This window comes from Zonotrichia albicollis, chromosome 6 (genome assembly GCF_047830755.1).
Source record: "Zonotrichia albicollis isolate bZonAlb1 chromosome 6, bZonAlb1.hap1, whole genome shotgun sequence".
NCBI classification, from domain to species: Eukaryota; Metazoa; Chordata; class Aves; order Passeriformes; family Passerellidae; genus Zonotrichia; species Zonotrichia albicollis.
Window position 1 is genome coordinate 27,626,472 of NC_133824.1, and position 19,782 is coordinate 27,646,253.

The following is a 19,782-nucleotide window of genomic DNA, read 5'->3' on the forward strand; positions in this document are numbered from 1 at the left end:
CATTCCTGTAATTCCTGGAGGTATGAATAAAGGAGTAAATAGGGAGTGAATAAAGATATGTGCTGGCTGATATTATCTCCCTCCCTGTTAGGCATATTAGCTTGATTAAATGCTGTGTTGAGCCACTACACTAATTCCAGCTTCAAAATAAATTAAAATCTGCTAGCCACATGATCTTCATGGCCACTGAGGCTAGTGGGCTTTGTTCTCGGTAGGCTTCTGATGCAGAAGATAGTCTCATTAATGCATCAGGTGTGGCCACCATTTTAAATACACTACAAATGTCCTGTCTATGCTCTACGCCACTGCTGGGTCAAAAACTACAGTGTTTAGCAACTTACACATACTTGTTTTCTGGACTGCCTTTTTTTTTATTGGAGTCTGTGCCACAAGGTTCTGCTGAAAACAATTTGTTTTAACCCAAGTGAAGCAACTCTGTAGGTATGCTCTGACCTTCTGTCACACTTCTCAAAGACAAAAAGAAGTCTTCCATTAGCCAGCACATGAGAGAAAGGGAGTACAGCTCTGAGTACTCTCTGTTACCCCAGATCTGCTGGCCTTTCACGGATGGTCTTCTTCAAGCAAGGAAAGTCTCTGCTTCAAGCCCTGGCCAAAGTGAAGTAGTACTCATCATATTTTAGGTAGCCTGTTCACAAGAGACTGTAACCACAAACCTAACATTCTTCTTTGCTTTCTCCACAGAAATTAGCTTGTGGTTCAGTTAAGGAGACTGACCTGCATGGTCCATCTTCCCAAAAAGGCCAGATTAGGACAGCTGACCCCCTTCCAGCTCTGACACTGGCTGAAGCCAGCCAACAGGAGCTTCTCTTCCTCTAACAGGAAGAACATATACTTATAATCAAGCATCAAGACTGTGGATATTAGCTGGATTAAATGGTTTAGTGGGCTAAAACAGAAGGGCCTATCAAATTAGGACATCCCTACTTTGCAGAATTTAATATATTAACATCCTTCTGGGCACATCCTTGGGAGGTTTGGTACAAATATTTCCTTTCTCTGATGTCAGATGCAAGCCACACAATTCTTCCTGTGATAGGTCAAGTGATTAGATTTTAACAAAAGGAACTAGGCACTTAGGAGTTTTAGCACCAGGCTCACACCTCTGTCCTTCTCCCTGCTCAACTAAGGGACTTTTCTCATTCCTCACTTTTGTTAACAACAGGTACTTAGAGCAATTAGACACTATCGCCTCTCTGGTCTTTATTACTTCCTAGCTTAGCATCAGCTACTCAGTATGCAATAAAAAAAGCTGAATTAATAGGATGGGTGCTGCTTCCCTTCTTTATTCTGTATGAAAACACTGGGTCATGGAGCCACAGGGGCAGGCTGTAATCTGTAATGCTTTAGACCATACTTGCCATTTGCCACAGTATTTTATAAGGGGGGAAAAACCACAGGTAGCAAATGAACAGACATACAGCGATCATAGAGAAGGTGATGTAGGGAATATAGGTAGACTATAGAGTCATAAAGGCTGCAGGGATTTCAGGTTCAGCAGAATAGCTTTGCAGCTGTGCCTGTGCTGGGAATTAGCTGCCACACAGACCTGCCAGTTGCACAGGCAAGCCTAGGGACACAGGTATGAAGTATCGCTCATGTGAAAATAAAACCCAAGGACTACTGAACAGCTCTTGCATGCCTGGGAATAATTGTTATGAACCTTTAATCTAGGGATTGCAACAAAGTTCTGTGTTCCCTATGTTTGGTGTTCAAAAAGAGGCTTTCCCGTATTTGCCCAGCCAAGTAAAACCTCATCTTTTTCCTTCTCTCTCCACCTTAACTCTCCATTAACCCTTAGCTTTATTACAGGACCTCAGAGAATTATATATTTTCTTCCTATCCCTGATCCCCAGTATTTCTAAGCCTCAGTTTGTCATTCCCAAGAGGGAAGGGACAAGAGCTTTGAGCTCTTAAATCCTGCTGTCGGCTCTTGCCTGATAGAGGTAAGTAGGGAAACTGATAGAAAGCTGAAGAAAAGGAGCCTGTCCCTTGTCAGCATTCACCTGTAATGGACTCAAAATGTGGGGTTAAGTACCATAACTAGACTCGAGAACAGAAATGAATGGGATACTTACACAGTTTCATCATTCTTGAACTCCAACTCCCCGTAAGTGTCTTCAAAGTCTTCGCCACCTCCTTTTGCTGTCCCTTCTACTGTCCTAAATGGCACTATGACTGTACCCCGCGCACCTGATGTCCTTAGGACTTTGACTTCCATCACACCAATGCTCTCACTGACGTGTATAATGTCACACTCAAATGTGAAGATGCCAGCGTGGTCATCATCCAGGATAGTCACTGTGGCCACACAAGGAGAAGCCAACATGGCCTTTGGGTATGGGGAGTTACTGAGCTCTGGAGGTTCCTCACTCTCCACCACACGGAGATTACTGAGCCGCACAAAGAAATGCTCATCTTCCTCAAAGATGTCATCATCAATAATTCCCACAGAGAACTCCTTCTGGGTCTCCCCGGATTTCAAGACAACAGTCCCCTCTGTAAACTCATAGTCAGCACCAGCATTGGCAGAGCCATCCTCTGTTTTATAGTCCACATAGATGGTCTTGGACATGTCCCCTCCTTTCCGCACCACTGTCAGGAGAACAGCACCACAGTTCTCAAGACACTGGTAGGAGCATGGGTCAAAATAAATTTTGGAGATGAATTCCTCGGGTTCTTCTGGCCGTACCTCATGCAAGCTAGTGGTTCTCTTGGCTTGCTCAGCTGCATGTTTTTTCAGAATATTGCCTGCTCCTGTCATCATTCTGGTTGCTTGAATGCGATAAAAGGCTCTGCTCTTCTGCTGATGAGACAAGGCGTAGTAGTTGGCCATCTCCACCAGCTGGTCCAAGTCCTTTTCTGGGTGCTTTTGCTTCAGGTCCTTTAGGATCCGGATCATCTCTTTGCGAGATTCATCTACCTCCTTCCCCTCCACAGTCACTAAGTTCCCATCTAGAAAGTGAGAGTTCATCATCTTGCCATCCATCTCAATTCCCTTAGGGTGATCACCTTCTGATTCTATGATAATGCCCCTGTGCTTATCAGTACGGTACTTTTTGTGCATGTACTTGTAGAAAAGCAGACGTCTATCTGCTATCCAAGCCAGAACGACACAAAGTGGAAAGAAAAACAGCGTGAGCAGGCCTTCCCAAACCTGAACCACACCTGGAGAGAAAACAGCAAGAATCATGTACAACCAGATGTAAGCAAAGATGCTCCATGCAGCTGTGACAAAGAAAACCCTCAGGTGTTTTATCTTCCTGGTTTCCCCATCAGGGATCACATAGACACAGATGGCAATGATGATAAACATATTGAAAGCAGCGCTGCCAACAATTGTAGATGGCCCCAGGTCTCCAGCCATGAATCCATGCCCACACACTTCTATCAGAGACAAGAGGATCTCCGGAGCAGAGGAGCCCAGAGCCATGAGGGTCAAGTTGGAAACAGTTTCATTCCAAATCCGAATCGTGGTTGTTGTGGTCTCTCCATTGGGTTTCTTAATTGTTATTTCTTTCTCCTGTGATGTAATGACCTCTATAGATGCCATGAAACGATCTGCAATGATGGAGACTCCAAGGAACATGTAGATCAGCGCTACAAAGTATACGATAACACGGGCAATTTTGTCCCCAAGGGATGGGTTTTCTGGGTACCATATTGGCAGGATAACACCCTCCTTGCAGTCAAAAGATCCTGAACACGAGCTGTTTTGTACTGTACTGGTTGAGTCTCCCGTCAGGCCAGCATCCACCTGCAAACCATGCAAAAACAGCACAAAAGTAACCAGCCCAAAATGGAGGAAGGCCGAGGTGACAGGCTGCAAGCTTAACCACGCCATACACAAGATGCAACTTCCACTGTGTAGATCCAAAAAGGCCGAGAACCTGAAACAAACAAAACAGAGAGGGGGGAGGGAAGCATGAGAGAGAAGGAAGATGCAACATTTACCCAAACGCACTTCAGTATCTCACCACTGAAGAGTACTGGTAGAGATGTATGGGCTGTCTCTCTGCCACTTTGAAGAAAGTATTTAGCAGGGACTCTAACAAACTGCAGCATTTACATGCCCTGCAGATCAACTGCTAGAAAAGTAATTCAGAGGAAAGGTATGTGTGTGTGTGTATATATATATATAAGCTCATTCCTGACGTACATCATGTGCAACAGAACCTAACGCTCAGCTACCACTCACCTAGTGATGCCATGGTGATCCTCAGTGCACAGCATTTCAACTCAGCACAAGCTGTCAAACCTAAGGACCCCCCTGACTCAGAACCCAGGGAATAAAACAATTCAAGCAGTCTCTAGCAACACAAAAAGTACCGCTTAAGACCAGTGACCAATAGCCAAATGAAGTCCATTTGTATGATGTGATTCAGTCATAAATCATGGAGTACCTTTGTGACCAAATCATCCCCACAAACAGCCCCTCCTAACAGGCTGCAGAGTCTGCAGAAGAGTCCTACTGCTCCCCCAAGCTCTGATGCACAGGTGGTCCATGTTAGAAGGTAAAGGTATCAACTCCGAAATAGGGCAGAAGACTCATCCTCGGCAAAGTGCCAAAGGCCATTTATCACTAGCCTCTCCTTTGCCATCTGGACAGTCACATTTTACATCAATAATCATGCTTTTAAATGGTCACAGAAGCCTACAAAAGTACCACATTTAGGCAAAGTTGTGCTCATAAAACTCAGAAGACAGAGCATAATGCATATTCCCACTAACATTCCCTCTGCATCCCTAAGAAATTGATGTATTTTCAAATATCTTCTAAAATGAAAGTAATCTCTAACCTAAAATACCATACATAAACAATGGAACTGATCGATGTAGCACACAGATTTGGCATATCACTGCCCAACAATACCTTCTATTACTTACAGACTACATTGCTGTAGGGCTTGCACCATTTAAAATTGGATTCTGAACCCTTCACATTATCATGGATCACACTATTCTCCTTCCTTTATAACGGGCCTCTGGAAGAATTTGATCTCAAGCTTAACTGACAAATCACATTTGTGAATCCACACACAGGCAAGTATCTCACAGGAAACATCAACCTTAATAGTGGCATTATCTATAGCACTTGGAAGGTTCAAATGCCTTAACTCCCACTAACTTTCATTGAGGTTTGTACTGCCAAATGAGCAGGCCTGGGATTCATTTCCCCTACTGTAACTACCAAATCTTGGGCAGCAAGTCAAACCAAGTCTCTCAAGCTCCCTTTGTAGTCAGAGGAGAGACTCATTTCCAGGGAGCGATCCTTCCTGTCCCACCCCGTGCTGACACAAAAGATGTATTTAAGATCTACATCTCCAGAAGGGATTATGTCCCTTCACACCTTTCTCTGCTGTCTCATGAGGGTGCCCAGTCAGGCAGTTTAGAGCAAGATGCCTGAACTTCAGATGACAGTAGTTCAAAGAGATTAACTAGCTCCCGAACACTTGAGGAGATCCACCCTCCTCTCTGAACTGTAAATATTCCAGACAACATTATTGTGTTATCAGCAGTAATAAATGCATCTCAAATGGCTATTTTATCATCATATTGTGTTGCTTGCCTATTTCCAAAAGCGGGTGCAATCTTCCCAATATCAACAAAAAAACATTTTCAACTTTCAGATAAAAATCTATAAAGTCAGCGAAACAGGAGGGAAAGCGTGAACACAGACTGCAAATGAACAAAACTGTTCCTGACAAAGCACAGCAGAGGGAAGAGAATTGATTATGCAGTATCAGGATCACAAATCCATATCTGACACCCTTGATATTAAAAAACAATACAGTTCTTCATGCTGTGCCAACTAATTCAAAAGAGTGAAATTCTCCCGTGTTCGCCTACATACCTTCCCACTCCAATGCCTACTTACCTATCTCCCTGTATCCCACAGCCCTGGTGCCTGATTGAGCTCCCAGGGATGGCAAGGGACCTCAGTCCCAGTAAGGACTGCTAGACAGCCTTGAAATCTCACTAAAACACCCCACTGCCTGCATATCTCAGGGTTACAGCGAGGACTGAACTGCCCAGCAAATACAACTCAGATTCAGTTTGATGCTCCATTTTCTCCTCCTTCGCTCTCTGCACAGTATTTGCCTAGATTTTGGGGTGCAGGGTGTTAGGAAACTCCTGAGAAAGGGCCAGTGAACATGTGCAGGCCAGTGACTGTGAGCAAGCCCAAGATCTCTGGGCTGCCAGGTAGATGTGTGCACACAACAGCAAAGATGACGCATTCCAGGTGCCTCTGACGCAAGGTGCACACAGAGACCAGCTGCACGAGCACAGCAGCTCCAAAAACACCCCAGGCACATCAGATCATCCTTTTCCATACTGCAGCTGCTGGCAGGTATCCACCAACCTCTTGAGACTTTCAGCTCCCAGCTCCTATTTAACTGTACCACATCCAATAGGTGCTGTGTCTTCCAAGATCAGCCATGTAGAAATGGCTGACAGAAAGACAGGAGTACTTTCAAAAACATATACATGACTCAACCACCTAAATTTGGTTTCAAACATTATTTAGGAGTCTAAGCATCACTTAAATTCAGAGCCTTGTCTAGGAATAGTGCAATGACTAAATGCCCTCTGAAATAAATCACTGCTACCACCAACCTCCTTCTCTGTGGGACAAACAACTTCTGTAATTAACACTGTCTACCTTCTGTAATACCATGATGGTTTCTATTGCTTGGCACTCCTCGACACACTCCAGGACCTTGCCAGTTCCACTTAAATTTTTAATTTGATTTTAAGCAGAGGCTAATTTTACTATTATTTATCAAACTAATAGTATGTTATCTCAAAGACAATCTCTGCCAGGGTAGCCTCTGTTTACGTGTTAGGATCTCCAAACTCAGGCTATGTGTTGCAGACTAAAATCTCAGAAATTTGGAACATTTTTCTTCACTGATTTTCATTTGCTTTGACATCGAGTAGAGGTCACAATCATTTTTCTAAAATGAAACTATAATGACCTGATCCTGCAATTCTTTGCCACAGATAAAACTTCCCAGTGGGACCAACAGGAATTTTGCTTACAGCCATGCTGTCTAATAAGATCTTAATATATGTTCATTAACATGAAAAACAGCAACCTAACCAAACCAAAAAAATACAGTGAAGCATTCTTATGGTCATCCCCCTCTTGAGAACTGTTACAAAAATGCTTTATAACAGAATAAAAGCATTAAATTTTAAAACTGGTCTTAAGAAAACATTGAGGTAATGCTTTGACATTCAGGTGACAGAGGACAGAAAAGTTAAAATTCACTCTCTAGCTCCAGGTCAACAAGGTTGCTTACACAAGGTGCAAGTTCTCCCTAATGTATAGCTACTAAACTCAGTCTAAAAACCAGAGGAGGGAATTCCTGGCCTGCCTGGAGTGCAGCAGACCCTCCCCACTCCTCCTCTAAGCAGCGGCATTGATCTCAGCAGGGCTGACTATGACAGGAGCCAAACTTTAGCACGAGACTTGCTCTGAGCACCAGGCCTCCAGGTGGCCTTGCAGCACAATCCTGAGACACTCCTAGGCACTCAGGAGGCGTCATGGTGTCACCCCTCTGACACCAGTGCAACAAAACACATCCACGTCCGGCACACAGAGGTGTCATTCCAGCACTGTCACTGCCCTGGCCCTACAAGATGCGAACAGCAGGAGGCTGCAGCAACAATAGAAAGTTAGTTGGTACTGGGTGATCACAAGGATCATAATTTCCACCATCTCTTTGCTATCAGACATAATTTTCTCCCACAGGTCTCTGCCCTGCTCCTGCTTCGAAACTGAATACACGCAAATGAGGGCATTGGCAGTGAAGGGACCAGAAAGTGCCCCCTGTATGGCAGGGTAAGTTCAAAGCAATCAATCAATGCAAAAGAGAGACAAAGCGCCGTGAGCATCACTGCACCAGGATGAGCAAGCGTTCAACAGGAAGGCTCTGGGAAGACACATAATAGTTATTTTAGTGGAAGGAACTCCTTCTACAAGAGTTGACAATGGCCACATCATCTATAAATGCATAAATAGAACCCAAAAGTAAAAAGATGAGTCTTGAAATCCTTCTGAAGACAGTCTAGAGGGTAGTATGGACCATGCTTGTCACAATTAAGGTCTCTTCCAACCCAAACCACTTTATGGTTCTATGAGATAAATTTTATGATATTTTATAATAGCTGAGTTTCAGAAGACTAATGGTTTGTCTCCTGTGGATTTGTATTTGGCATAAAGCTGGCAAGGCTATACTGATACCTTATAATTTAGCTTTTTGTGTACAACTTCTTTCATTAATCTAAAGGTAAGGATATTTTCAAAAGGAAGCACTTACAAGAAATAAAATCAAGAGGCAACGTAACACAGTGATGGCTGATACGTAACCTCTACATACCAAGTTCCTATATCATTGCTCATTAAATACAAAACCAAAGGCAACCCCCTAAGTCCCTATTAATTTCTTATTTAGGCAAAATGCCCCTTAAACCATCAAATAAGCCTTTGGATTTGACCTGGAAAAAAGATTAAGTCTTCTGGCACCTCCCTCTCCTTCCCCTCTTCCTCCCACCTCCCAGATAAATGAGACATGGGAGTAAATTTGTGACTAGCCAGGAAAGGCAGCTGATTAGATCTCAGCATGGGGTGAGCCCCACTCAGGCGTGGGTGCTGCACTGGAGCCAGGCAGAGATGGCTCAAGGTGCACTTAGCAGATACAGCACTGCTATCAGCATCATCTCACAGCCCTGCTCCAAAGCTGAGTGAGACAGAAATAAGGCTCAGCTTAATAACATGACTTCACATTCCTCAGTTCCAAAGCACATAAAAGCCTTTTGATTGAACATACAGGGGTTTTCACAACCATGAACTAAAATTGAAATTATAACCTTTTTGCCAAAGAACACAAATGACTGACTTTTTGCAGAGGAGGTATTATACCTACTGCACAGTCCTCCCTCCCCCAGCATAAAAGCATGGCAAAATATTTAATACGAAACAAAGCCTATTTTTCAATTTTCTCCATTGAAATGCTATTGAGACCCTTGCTCATCACTACAAGAATCGTATCCAGAATGCAAGTTAAGATTTACCTGCAAGCCAAAGGCCACAGCAGTGTAATCAGATTCCTTTTGCCTGACAAGTACAGATTTCCAACACAGACCAGGCCTTAAACTGTCAGACTAATGGCACATGCCTGCCTACCTGAAATGAGCACAACCAAGGAGCCCAAGCTGACTTTACACAGATTATGATACAGCAAAGAGGTAGTTTACCTCTGTACTACTGCACCAGCTAGGTTTTATGAGGGAAACAGCACAATAACTCATGTCTAGACCATGACAGATCCCCACAGTTCGGCTCCATGGAAAAGTTATGGCAGAGAGCTGTAGGTGCTTGTTACTTTGCACTTCACAGTAAACATGCCAAAGCCCAGAATTAGCTACCTATGGATTAATCCCCTTAGTATGTGTCAAAAGCAGCCTTTCTTTTTGCTCAAGATGGTGCAAAAAAAAAGTTACCATAAAAAAAAAAGCTACCAGCTCTCTTAGCAAGTCTTTAATATTTACAAGCTGGCATCTCTACTAATTTGAGCAATACCCACCATTCTAACATGGTAAATGGGTGTTAATTGACATAACAACTCAAGTCTACTAATTCCTTATAGAAATGCTGCAGTGATGAGATCCAGGTCATTTTGTGATCCCAGGGGCTGGTCCAAGCAGAGCACAAGTCTGTGTACAGCTAGGAGCAACCTCCAAACACTCAACTTGCCCTAGGGAACCAGTCCACACTGTTTTTTCTGTATTTTAGTATCCATGATGCTCCTGGAAAAGCAGGGGCATAAATAGCTAACCCATAAAGATGCCTGTAATTAATTGTCCCTTTCCAATACCCCACTGACTGCACTTGACTGGCCAGGCATTTTATTTTCTTGCTCACACCTGACCTAAAGAACATCTGTGTAGGACAGACAGATAATGGGTAGTGGAGCTGCAACACAGCTCTGTACACAGACATGCACAGGAGGTGGCAGACACTGCAGAAAGCCTCCAGTGGGCAGCCACAGCCACACTTTAAAAGCCATCCTTATTGATGGTGTGTGGTACTGAAGCCTCCTTTGAGGCCACGGTGGGTTCGCTCTTCTGCTCCCCGTCCATATTCATGTTTGAGATTCCTGAGCCTGGGAAACAGCAAGAGTTGCTCTTTTTTCCCCCAGAACCATAGCCTCTTTTACATTCAAACCCCAAAACCTAGTATTTAGGCTGACATACAGATTAGTAGTGGGCATGCTCCTGCTTAAAAGGCAGTATTATCTGCTCAGATATAGATGAGGGCTTTTTCTTTTCATGAACATTACACAAATCTCACTGTTGTTTTTCCAGGACTTTCAAGCAGGCAGTTCACACAGGAGGTGGCAGGGATCTCTGGAGACTATCGACTTCAACCCCCTGGCTCAAACAGGGCCACCTAGAGCCAACTGCCCAGGACCACATACAGCTAGCTTTTGAATACATTCAAAACATACTAAAAAATACATTTGAGGATATTCAAACACAACCTCTCTGGTCAGCCTGTGCCCATGCTCAGTCACCCACATAGTAAGAGACTAAGAAGCACAGCTATGGGGTCCAGGCCTGCTTGTGACCACCAATCCTGCTGTTAGTGCACAGGGACCCAGAGCAAACTGCACCTGGAGCTCACTGCAGTGCCTTGGTGACAACCACACGTGCATTTGGCAAAAAGTGTTGTGGCCCTTCAGAAGTCCCTGGGAAGCCTCCATTGCACATTTAGAGGCTGAGCCTCAAGGATCAGTCTTTTCAACATTTCTAAACGCAGTTGAAGTCTTTAGGTGCTTGTATTCCCTTACAGGTGAACTCCCTGTTCTTCCCAGTGACTGAATGGCCCCAAAATGAGGGGGAAGGTTCAGCCACATTCTCCAGACTCTTATGCTCATGATGTGAAAGGCTCAGTGAAGATACTGAAAATCTTCCCTTTTAGGTTTGGGAGGCTGAGGGAAATAAAGAAGTGGAGTTACTTGGTCACCCACTTGGTGGTCCCCCTGCCTCTTCCATGGACTGCAGCTTAAGGAGACAAAACATGGAGCACCTGACCACACCTGGGGTTGCACCAGGCACTGGTTCTTCTGCTGCAACCTTCAAGGCACTGGTTTCCATCACACTGTCTTGCTGGTTTATAAAGAGTAGTGAAGACCATTTGGGGAGCAGTAGGGGAACGGGAAAAACATTTCAGCAGTGTGAGGAAAACTTCTTGTCAGTGAAAGACATTTTATGTACTGCCCGTGGCAGCACACAGGGTGTGTTATTTACTGCTCCTGCTTCATAGAAATATTATACTGCTGGTTCAGGTGCCACCATCAGAGTGCAACTTATCACCTAGTGACTCACAGCATCCTACAGATGACAGCAGCAATTCTGACATTTCTTTAGCATTCTGGTGACAGATCTGCAACTGTTACAATTAAAGACTCTAGGATTTGTAGTCAACAGTGCACTTGTGCCTCAAAGCCCACAGTTATTTGCACAGAGAGGCAGGCTAAATGGTACATAAGGAGAGAAGAGGTGTTGTAGTCACATCTCATCTTTAGATCCAGACTTCGTTAAGAAAAACACAAGTTTTCTGACAGAAAACCTATTTGAGACAAACAAAAACCACATGATGTGCTGGATTTGGTGCAACAAGTAGGCAGGTAGGGAGCCCTTAGCCACCAGCAAGCCATGCTCAGTGCCAATCCCAGGAACTGGGGCACTCACTGTTCCCATCCTCTGGAAGAGCCTGTTTATTTCTTAACTTATAAAAAGGAAAAAGAAAAACAAAATTTATTACTTTTTTGGTCTATATGCAGCAAAAAAAAGTTTTTGCCAAAAATGCCACATCACACAGAAGAGAAATTTTAAGCCCTCCACAAGTCTGTTCAGAAGGGCCTGTTCCTGGCTCAGCAAGAAAGAAAATATTAAAAAAGTGAATGGAGGCAGAAGCAGCAAATGGTGAAGTGAGAGACTAGGCAGAAAACTGGGAGGGGAGAAGAAGGTTACACTTCAGAAAGCATCTTTACTACTGCAGTAAAAACAAGTGGTTGTTGTCATATTAGAAAAGCCCTCAGCCTAATTAGCACAGATTTCATTCATTTCAGAGTTACCTAGACCAGAGACAGAAGAGCTGCCTGGTCCATGCCTCAGGGACTTCCACTGCCTTCCTCCCCTTGTGACCATTATCTCCTAGTACTTTGTCCAGCTGAGTTTTAAATTATCCACGTGATGGCATCTCCACAACTTCCCATAGAGACTCTGCCATGATGTAATTTATCTTGGAGGCTTTAGCCGTCTTTCTTATATTTAGGATGAAATTAAGAAAATTTATGCTGCTAGTTCTCATTATCATGTCCTTGGAGCACTCTCAACCATTCTCCTCCCTGTCTGAGATTTACATGCTTCAGATACTTGTAAATAGCTCTTCTCCTCCACAGCTTTTCTTTGGCCAAAGCACACAAATTTATTTTAATCTTTATAAATTAGCCCAGGCTGCCCTTTAATCATTTATCTTCATCTCTTCTTGATTCTCCATCTTCGAGGCAGGCAGAAGCAGACGGGTGTCTGGGAGAGCCATAGTTCAGTGCCTGCTCCCACCAAAAACAACAGCAGATCTGCCCTCGTTGGAGCAGGAAAGACATGCCTGGGCAGTGAACGCTCTCCTCTCAGCTCTGCTGTACAGCAGGTTTTCACAAGATACTGGACTGTTAGGAAGGTTAAATCAAGACCGATGCACAGAGACCCACTGTGTTGTTCACTTTTTAAGACCTCTCCACCTGTTTGCTGTGCACCCCCAGCACGGTGGGGCTGGCACAAGGAGCACAGCGCTGACTGCCATGTGCAGAATGAAAGCAGAGATTTCCAGAGTTTCAACCAGAAAGTCAAGGTCTCCAGCTGAGATGTGGGAAATACACTGTAACACGCCCACTGCTTCTGCAGATCTGAGCACAGCAGGAGGCATGAAAAATGCACTGAGCTATGGGTTATCCTCAAAATACCTCCCACTTCACTTGGGAGGTGCCAAAACCTGTAAATTCACCCAGTTTGAATACAGTTATCAAATAAGATTCCACACAGCACTTTCACCCTTTACTGCCATATATCCCCACGTCTCTCTTATTGACAATTTAGATATCTTAATCCGTTGGTGTTTTTTCAGCTGCTAATTCTGCAACTGCTTTAAAAAAATAAGCCCTCGCATCCACAATGATTAATTCATTCTTCATAAGTCCAGGCTGTTTATTGCTCTTTGTTCATTTCTGCACTAGCTGTTTACAGATTCTCTTTTAATACTAGCTCTGTTATTTGCTAGAGACTCAAGTCATATTTACCATATGGTAATTGCAGAGATGACATGGACAACAAACAGTGGAAGCTGAGCCGCTACAGCAATTACAGTAAGTGGCAGCAGTCTCCAGGCTATCCGCTGCCCCACCTCCATTTCTTCCCTCCCCACCCTCTGATGGCTTTCCCTGTGGGCTGTATAAAGCCATATGCCACTCTGATCTCTACAGCAAAGACAGGCAGAAATTTGTTCTTCACTACATAATTACCAGACAGGTTGATTCACCTTTTTCCTTTCAGTTTGTGTTCCAACTGCAGGTCTGCCCTCGCTGGCTGGCTGCCCCGCTCTGTCCTGCCAAGGGCAGATAATCTGAAATATTGTCTGGAGCTAGACACCCTCAATACCCACATCCTTCTTTCTCACTATTACAGCCTCACTACCTTCCTCCTCTGCCTCCTCCATGGTCTGAATGTGCCTTAGATATTCCCCCAAAGGAGTTGCAAAGGACCACATTTCAAAGGGTGATTAGAAGCTTAACAGAGCAGCTCCTTTTAACCCACTTGGATACCTGGAACCCACTGAAATCACAGATTTTCCACTGGACACCTAGGCATGATTTAGAATTCCTGTAGAAAATCAAACAGATGACTATGAGAGACTACTGCAGTTTTCTCCAAAGAAAGACATGAGGTTATTTCTTGATTCCTACCAAGAGCATCAGGCAGATTCCATACCCAGATGTCATAGGGCTAAGCCAGGTAAATAGATGACTCGATCCGTTAAGAAGATTCAAAAAAATCAAGATTACCTATATTGCCAGCTTGGGGGCAGTGCATACAACAAAACACTTTGTTTGTAAAGGATGAGGCTTCTCCCCTGTGCTGTCCAACATGCCTGCAATGATACTCTTCCATTCCCAGCAGTCAGCAAGTCCTAACTTAGATACCAGTGGAGAATATTTGAAAACTGGATGTAGGATATCATGTATCAGAAGAACTTTCTAGCAACATATATGGTAATCATACTACTGTTTATCTCCAAAGTGAAGAAATAGCATTCTCCTGGTATTCAGAGCACTTATTTTCACCGGCTTCCTCCCCTTGACCCTCCCCTCTAAAAGCCTGTTTTTACACAAAGTCATCTTAAAAAACCAAAACTATCTTTCCAGCCTAGTCAGTTTGCATACCATCAGAGGGGGGCTGGCAAGAGAGAAGAGAGACAGAGTACTTAGGACCAGATTTTCTCTGGCATAAATCAGCATAGGTCCAGTGAGCCCAAGTCAGCAGAGCCAGCTTACTCTGTGAAAGAGATGCCTTAGGACCTTTGGCAACATTTTATACAACAAAAACCTTCAAAAGGAAAACTTAATCTATTTCTTCTTCACAACCCACATCACACACAGCAGCTGGGGGGCATCTTCCTACTTCCCCTGTACAACTATATTCCTGTCCAATCCTGCCCTGATTCCTCCTTCCTCCCAATACTCCATGCTGGCCCCAAATCTGCCACAACTAGTCCTGCCAACAGGAGCAGTAGCTGAGTCATGGGAGATGACCACCTCAGCCAAATGCACTGAAACCAGACAAGAGAAGGAGAATATTCTCCTTCTCCCCACAATCCCAGACTACAGCACACAAGGCTTAGAGTCTCTCCCCTCTACCATGTGCCCATTGTCACCTTGGATCAGCATGTGAAGTGCCTCATCCTGGAGGTAAAATGACAGGAGTCACTGGCTTAATGCATGTGCTTGGATAACATACTCATCCCATGCAGCACTCACTGCACAATCTATTTAAGCCACCAGGGCAAAAAGAGAGGACAGCTTCTATCCTGCCACTGAGGGGCACAGCTTCCATTATGGATCCTAGTAGTCCCTATCTCCATCAGTTTTACTTAGGAGTCTGAGTACCCTTCAGGGACAGCAAAAATTCTCTTCATCCTTTTCTGTGAAGAGAAAATTCAAACTGAGATGCATTTAACTTGCTTTCAAGTCCAAATCTCTCCTAAGACCCTGCTACAGCAAGAAAACTGCAGGGTCCCACTCTTGCTGCAAGTTTCAGTGCAGGATTGACTTGCGCAACAGCTGAGGCAGGAATAAACAGCCAGTTTTCACACCCTTACTCAAGACTCACTCCCTACCCCTCCTGCCTCAGCCCAGAAAGCCTCTCGTGCCCAGCCATATTTCTGTGATGGTGCTCTGAACCCAGCTCATCCTGACATTGCTGATGACAGCAACTCCTGTCATCTGTCACAAGTCACAGGCAAATGCTTTGCCAAAACAGAAGCAACAGTCCTCCAACACCAGCATGTGAGGAACAATGGATAGGAAGAATGTTATCCCAGCCAGAGCCACCATTAGTGTTGCAATCTGGTCAGAGACATGAACAGGTAAAAGAACAAGCACAAAAGATCTTTGACAAAATGATGGTCACTTTTCAAGACAAAGCCTTGAAACAAATCCATTTTGCAGTGAGAGTTCAGTGAGCAGACAAATTAATAAAACGGGTTCTCAATGAACTTGAGGCCTGTATCAAAACAAATCTTCACTCCATGGACATAGAAACATTTCTGGATCTTCCCCCTGACCACTCCTCCCACAGAACCCTTGTGGTCTTTCCCAAACCTGCTTACCAAGACCACCCTTCATCTGGGTTGACTGCACCAAGCCCACCATACCTAGTAGCTGTTGGCTCCCACACAGATACTTGCAAATTATGACCAGACCACCTCTTCATAGTCTCTTTTCAACAGTAATTAGATGAGGTTTCTGGAATACTGCACAACCCAACATAGTTCCCACATTCCCTCCCTCAGCCTTCACTGGGAAATTAACTTTGGTCTGAGGGATAGAGGTGGTCAACCAAGGCAAAAGAAGCTTGATGCTGGAAGCAAGAAGGCATGGAGTTTTGAAGGAAGTCAGGAGTTGGGGCAGTTACTGAGAATCATGAAGAAATCTATATATTTAAGAAGGAAAAGCAGAGGCAGGAAAAGGCCACAGCTGGGAGAAGGAAGGGTGTTTGTGACTCACTAGGATGCACAAACAGCAAAGAGATGGATCTAGACAGGCAGCAGGCAAGCCAGCAAATTTTTGGGAGTGACGTAGGTGCACCAAGTGCAGCAGAGCATCTTCTCACCTTCAGTCTCCTGGTGTGATTCCCCAGAGGGAAGGCAGCTCCATCATGCTTTGAAGGTTAAGCTGTGCCTTCTGCCTGGCACAAGAGCACACTGCAGCCAGTGGGTAAAACTGCCTACCTACTTAAAAGCAAACCCCAACACTGCCAGGAGGGACAGGCTTTATTTTTAGCTGGGACACCAGCAGGGTCACTGCTGGTGCTGCATTTCCCCATGGAAGCCAGGGTTTCATGAAGTGTGCTGTGTGCGTAGGGTCACTGCGGGGGAAACATCTGTCAGGTCAGCTTTGGGGAGATGGATTATTTAAGTTAAGAGAAGAGGAAACATTTACTAGAAGAAGTGAACCTGAAACTACTCTGGAAGGTTAAAATGAAAGGAAAAAATGAGGCTTAAAAAGTCAGTATGGGTGACAATTTGTGTGAGGCCATTGTCTAGTCCACCCATCTCCAAAATTCTCATATGGGAGAATATCCAATCATGGCTAACTCCAGCAGCATTCCGCCTGCTTGTCTCCTATGACACCAGCTTTGAAAAGCTCATTCTTGTCTAGGGGCTGCCAGAGCAAAAGCAGCAGCATTAAGCATGATAAGTCATTATCCCTCATCAGAATCCTTCACAAAGGAAAAGTACACAGACACCCACCTTCCCTCACACCTTGAAGACAGCAACACTGAGAGCTCCACCTCACTCTGGTCCCTGGGTCCTCACACGGGGCCCTGTTAGCACCGAGGCCAGCAGCCTCCCCAGGACTCTCTCACTGGCCAAGAGAGTCCACACTCAGCACCCCCGGTGTGTGCACGGCAGCACCGCACACTGAGCCCGCTGCGGTCCCGTGAGGACAAAGAGTCACGTCCTCCCTTGCTAGTGGGTTTCGTGGGTGCAAACCTAATAAAACAGTTGGCACTGCTCCCACTTGCACTGCCAGGGAATGCAGTCTGGAGGCTTCAACATGGAGAGATGGCTGTTGATGAAGTGCTGAGTGCTAGTGTGAAGCTTCAAGGGGCTCGAAAGAATCGAGAGCAGAGGGGAAGTTCCCATTTTAGTCTCTTCTTGAAAAACCTGAGTCCATTTGGCATGTTGCATCTGAGAAATAGCTTGGCCTAGACTCTGATTTTTTTTTAAATCAGGATTAACCCCTGTGCATGTTCTTGGGATGATTTTATGTTAAAAATTATTTTGTATTTTTTTTCTGCTTTTTGTGCCTCTTAATAGCTTTAAAAGGACTTCGCAGACCCCTTCACTCTTAGATTCTTTGCAACTAATTTGCATTCAGTACTGTTTCATCAAGCACAGACTTCAAGGCTGAACCAACTCCAAGCCTTAACTGCTGCAGGCAATTCAGGCAGAAGCTTCACAGGTGGAAGCAGGGATTCTTAAGCCAACCTGAACATGTTCCACCTCTGGTCATTTGTTACCACTCTGCTCTACCTCTCCCCTTTATATTGCCATAACTATTTGCAAGGCTAGGGCATGAATAAGGACCAGGAATCTGTCTGGCAGAAAAGCAAGCAGAACCCACCACCTGGGCACACGTGCCACTGTGCCAGCATCCCGCAGGGGTGGGACAGGAGAAGAAACAAGCAGCCAGGGTGGGAAGGCTGTAGAAAACAAGGCCCAGATGAGAAGCATGGCAAGTGCATCAGCTGTATGGGCAGAGGCAGGTTTGCCTCTTGCAGCAGTGAATCCTGTAACACCTCCCAGACCACTGAACAGCCTTGTCCTGGAATGCAAGGGCAGAGACATATCTCTGTCTCCATTTTTCTCAACCAACACGTGTGTTCAAGTCACTGCCTAATCCCAACCAAAACCAGAGAAGAGGATAAAGGTGCTTATTTAGGTGAACTTGAAGCTCAACATCAAGATATTGCTCCCCAACAATGAAGGCCTCCCTCAGTTGGTATACTAAGACATCCACAAGTTAATCACCCAAGATAAATTTTCCTGACAGTAAGCAGTATGGAGAGCAAAAGGACAGGATCTTCAGACCTGAAGCAGTATTCCAAGTACCCTCACCTGTGCAGGGCAGAGGCAGTGCTGCCTTCGCTAATTTGTGTGCGGGGAGCTGTGGCTCTGGGGCAGTGGTGGATTTCACAGCCTGCCTGGACTCCGACAGACTCTCTCCCAGCACTACTCACATCGAGGTGAGCTAGGACACACCCAGAGCGAGGTGCAGACATGCTCTAACCCTCCCTGCTTCTGCCCCTACTCTGGGGATGAAAACCAGCTTTCACCAGCATGCAGCATATGAATGCACTGGCAGGGCACCTTCTGTTGTCAGCACTGTAGTCCCACCTTCACTCCTGGACATGTCACCTTCAACACAACTTCAGCAGTCAGATCTAAGTGCCCTCTCACAGGTACATCCCTGCATCACTACACTTCTTTTGATTAAAACTCTATTCTGCAATGCTGCTGTTTGCTTTGAGACAGCCTCCAAGTACCAGCCTAGGAGAGGGGAGATGAAAGCAATGGCAATGCAGTCTCATCTGTCTGTAGTTCCTAAAATTCTTTGGCACCTCGCTGGTTGCAAAACATGCCCAGCAGCACAGGATATTTAGTGTTTCTGATTGCTCTTGACCTGGCTGTCTCTGCTGCTGTCCTGAGTTAGGAGGCTTAGGTAAAAAGACAGCGGAGTACAGGAAGGCAGCAACCAGAGCAAGCTCAGTTTTGTAGCCTTGAAATAATCTGCTAGTGAATAGAAACAGAAGCTTCTCCCTAAATCTGAGTGCTCTGGAAGAGCTCCCTGTTTTATTATGATGGAAAATCCTCATTGGAGTGTTTCATTAGAAAACAAGCTGTCATAAAAGAAATGTTAAGAGCCCTAAGCTTCCTTCTCTCCCATGATGTCAACTGTCAGAGACATCAATGACAGCTCGGCTGTGTGATCAAAGGCTCCAGCAAGCAGATTTAAAGGCAGAATTACCAGAAAATTGAGAGTTGAAGGAGCATGGGGGCATGATAATCACCTATTTATAAATGTGTCTTATGGGGCAAGCTAATTACTTTATGATGCTGTACTGCAGGAACAATGGCACCTGGGTTTCACTGTGACACTACCAAGATGCGGTGGTGGTGCTACCTTCAGAATGGCATGACACATCCCTGCTAACCCCTGTGACAGAAGGGTCTCGTGGGGAGGTTGGGAGGCCATCATGGTGAACTTCATGCACTCACATCCATGATGGCCCTCAACCACAGCTTGTAGCTTAAAGTATTAAGGCAGAGGAGAGGCAGAGAAGGCAGCTACACTCTATACTGTGTTAGTCCTCAAGCAGCCCAGAAGCCCATTGAAGCTGCAGGAGACTTGA

General features: G+C 44.9%; 1 protein-coding gene across 13 annotated transcripts in view; it reads right to left on the reverse strand.

Moving 5' to 3' along the window:
- SLC8A3 (solute carrier family 8 member A3) overlaps positions 1 to 19,782 on the reverse strand; it is a 145,232-nt gene that overhangs the window by 87,595 nt on the left and 37,855 nt on the right. For 4 of the 13 annotated variants that reach the window (XM_074542862.1, XM_014265873.3, XM_026793681.2 and 1 more), the window contains one exon: positions 2,097 to 3,908. In XM_074542862.1, the coding sequence (XP_074398963.1) occupies positions 2,097 to 3,862 (1,766 nt within the window). In that variant the 5' untranslated portion in view covers positions 3,863 to 3,908. Of the gene's footprint in view, positions 1 to 2,096; positions 3,909 to 4,216; positions 13,492 to 19,782 lie in introns of those variants that run through there. The other 9 variants (XM_014265863.3, XM_026793670.2, XM_026793686.2 and 6 more) reach the window with 7 other exon arrangements.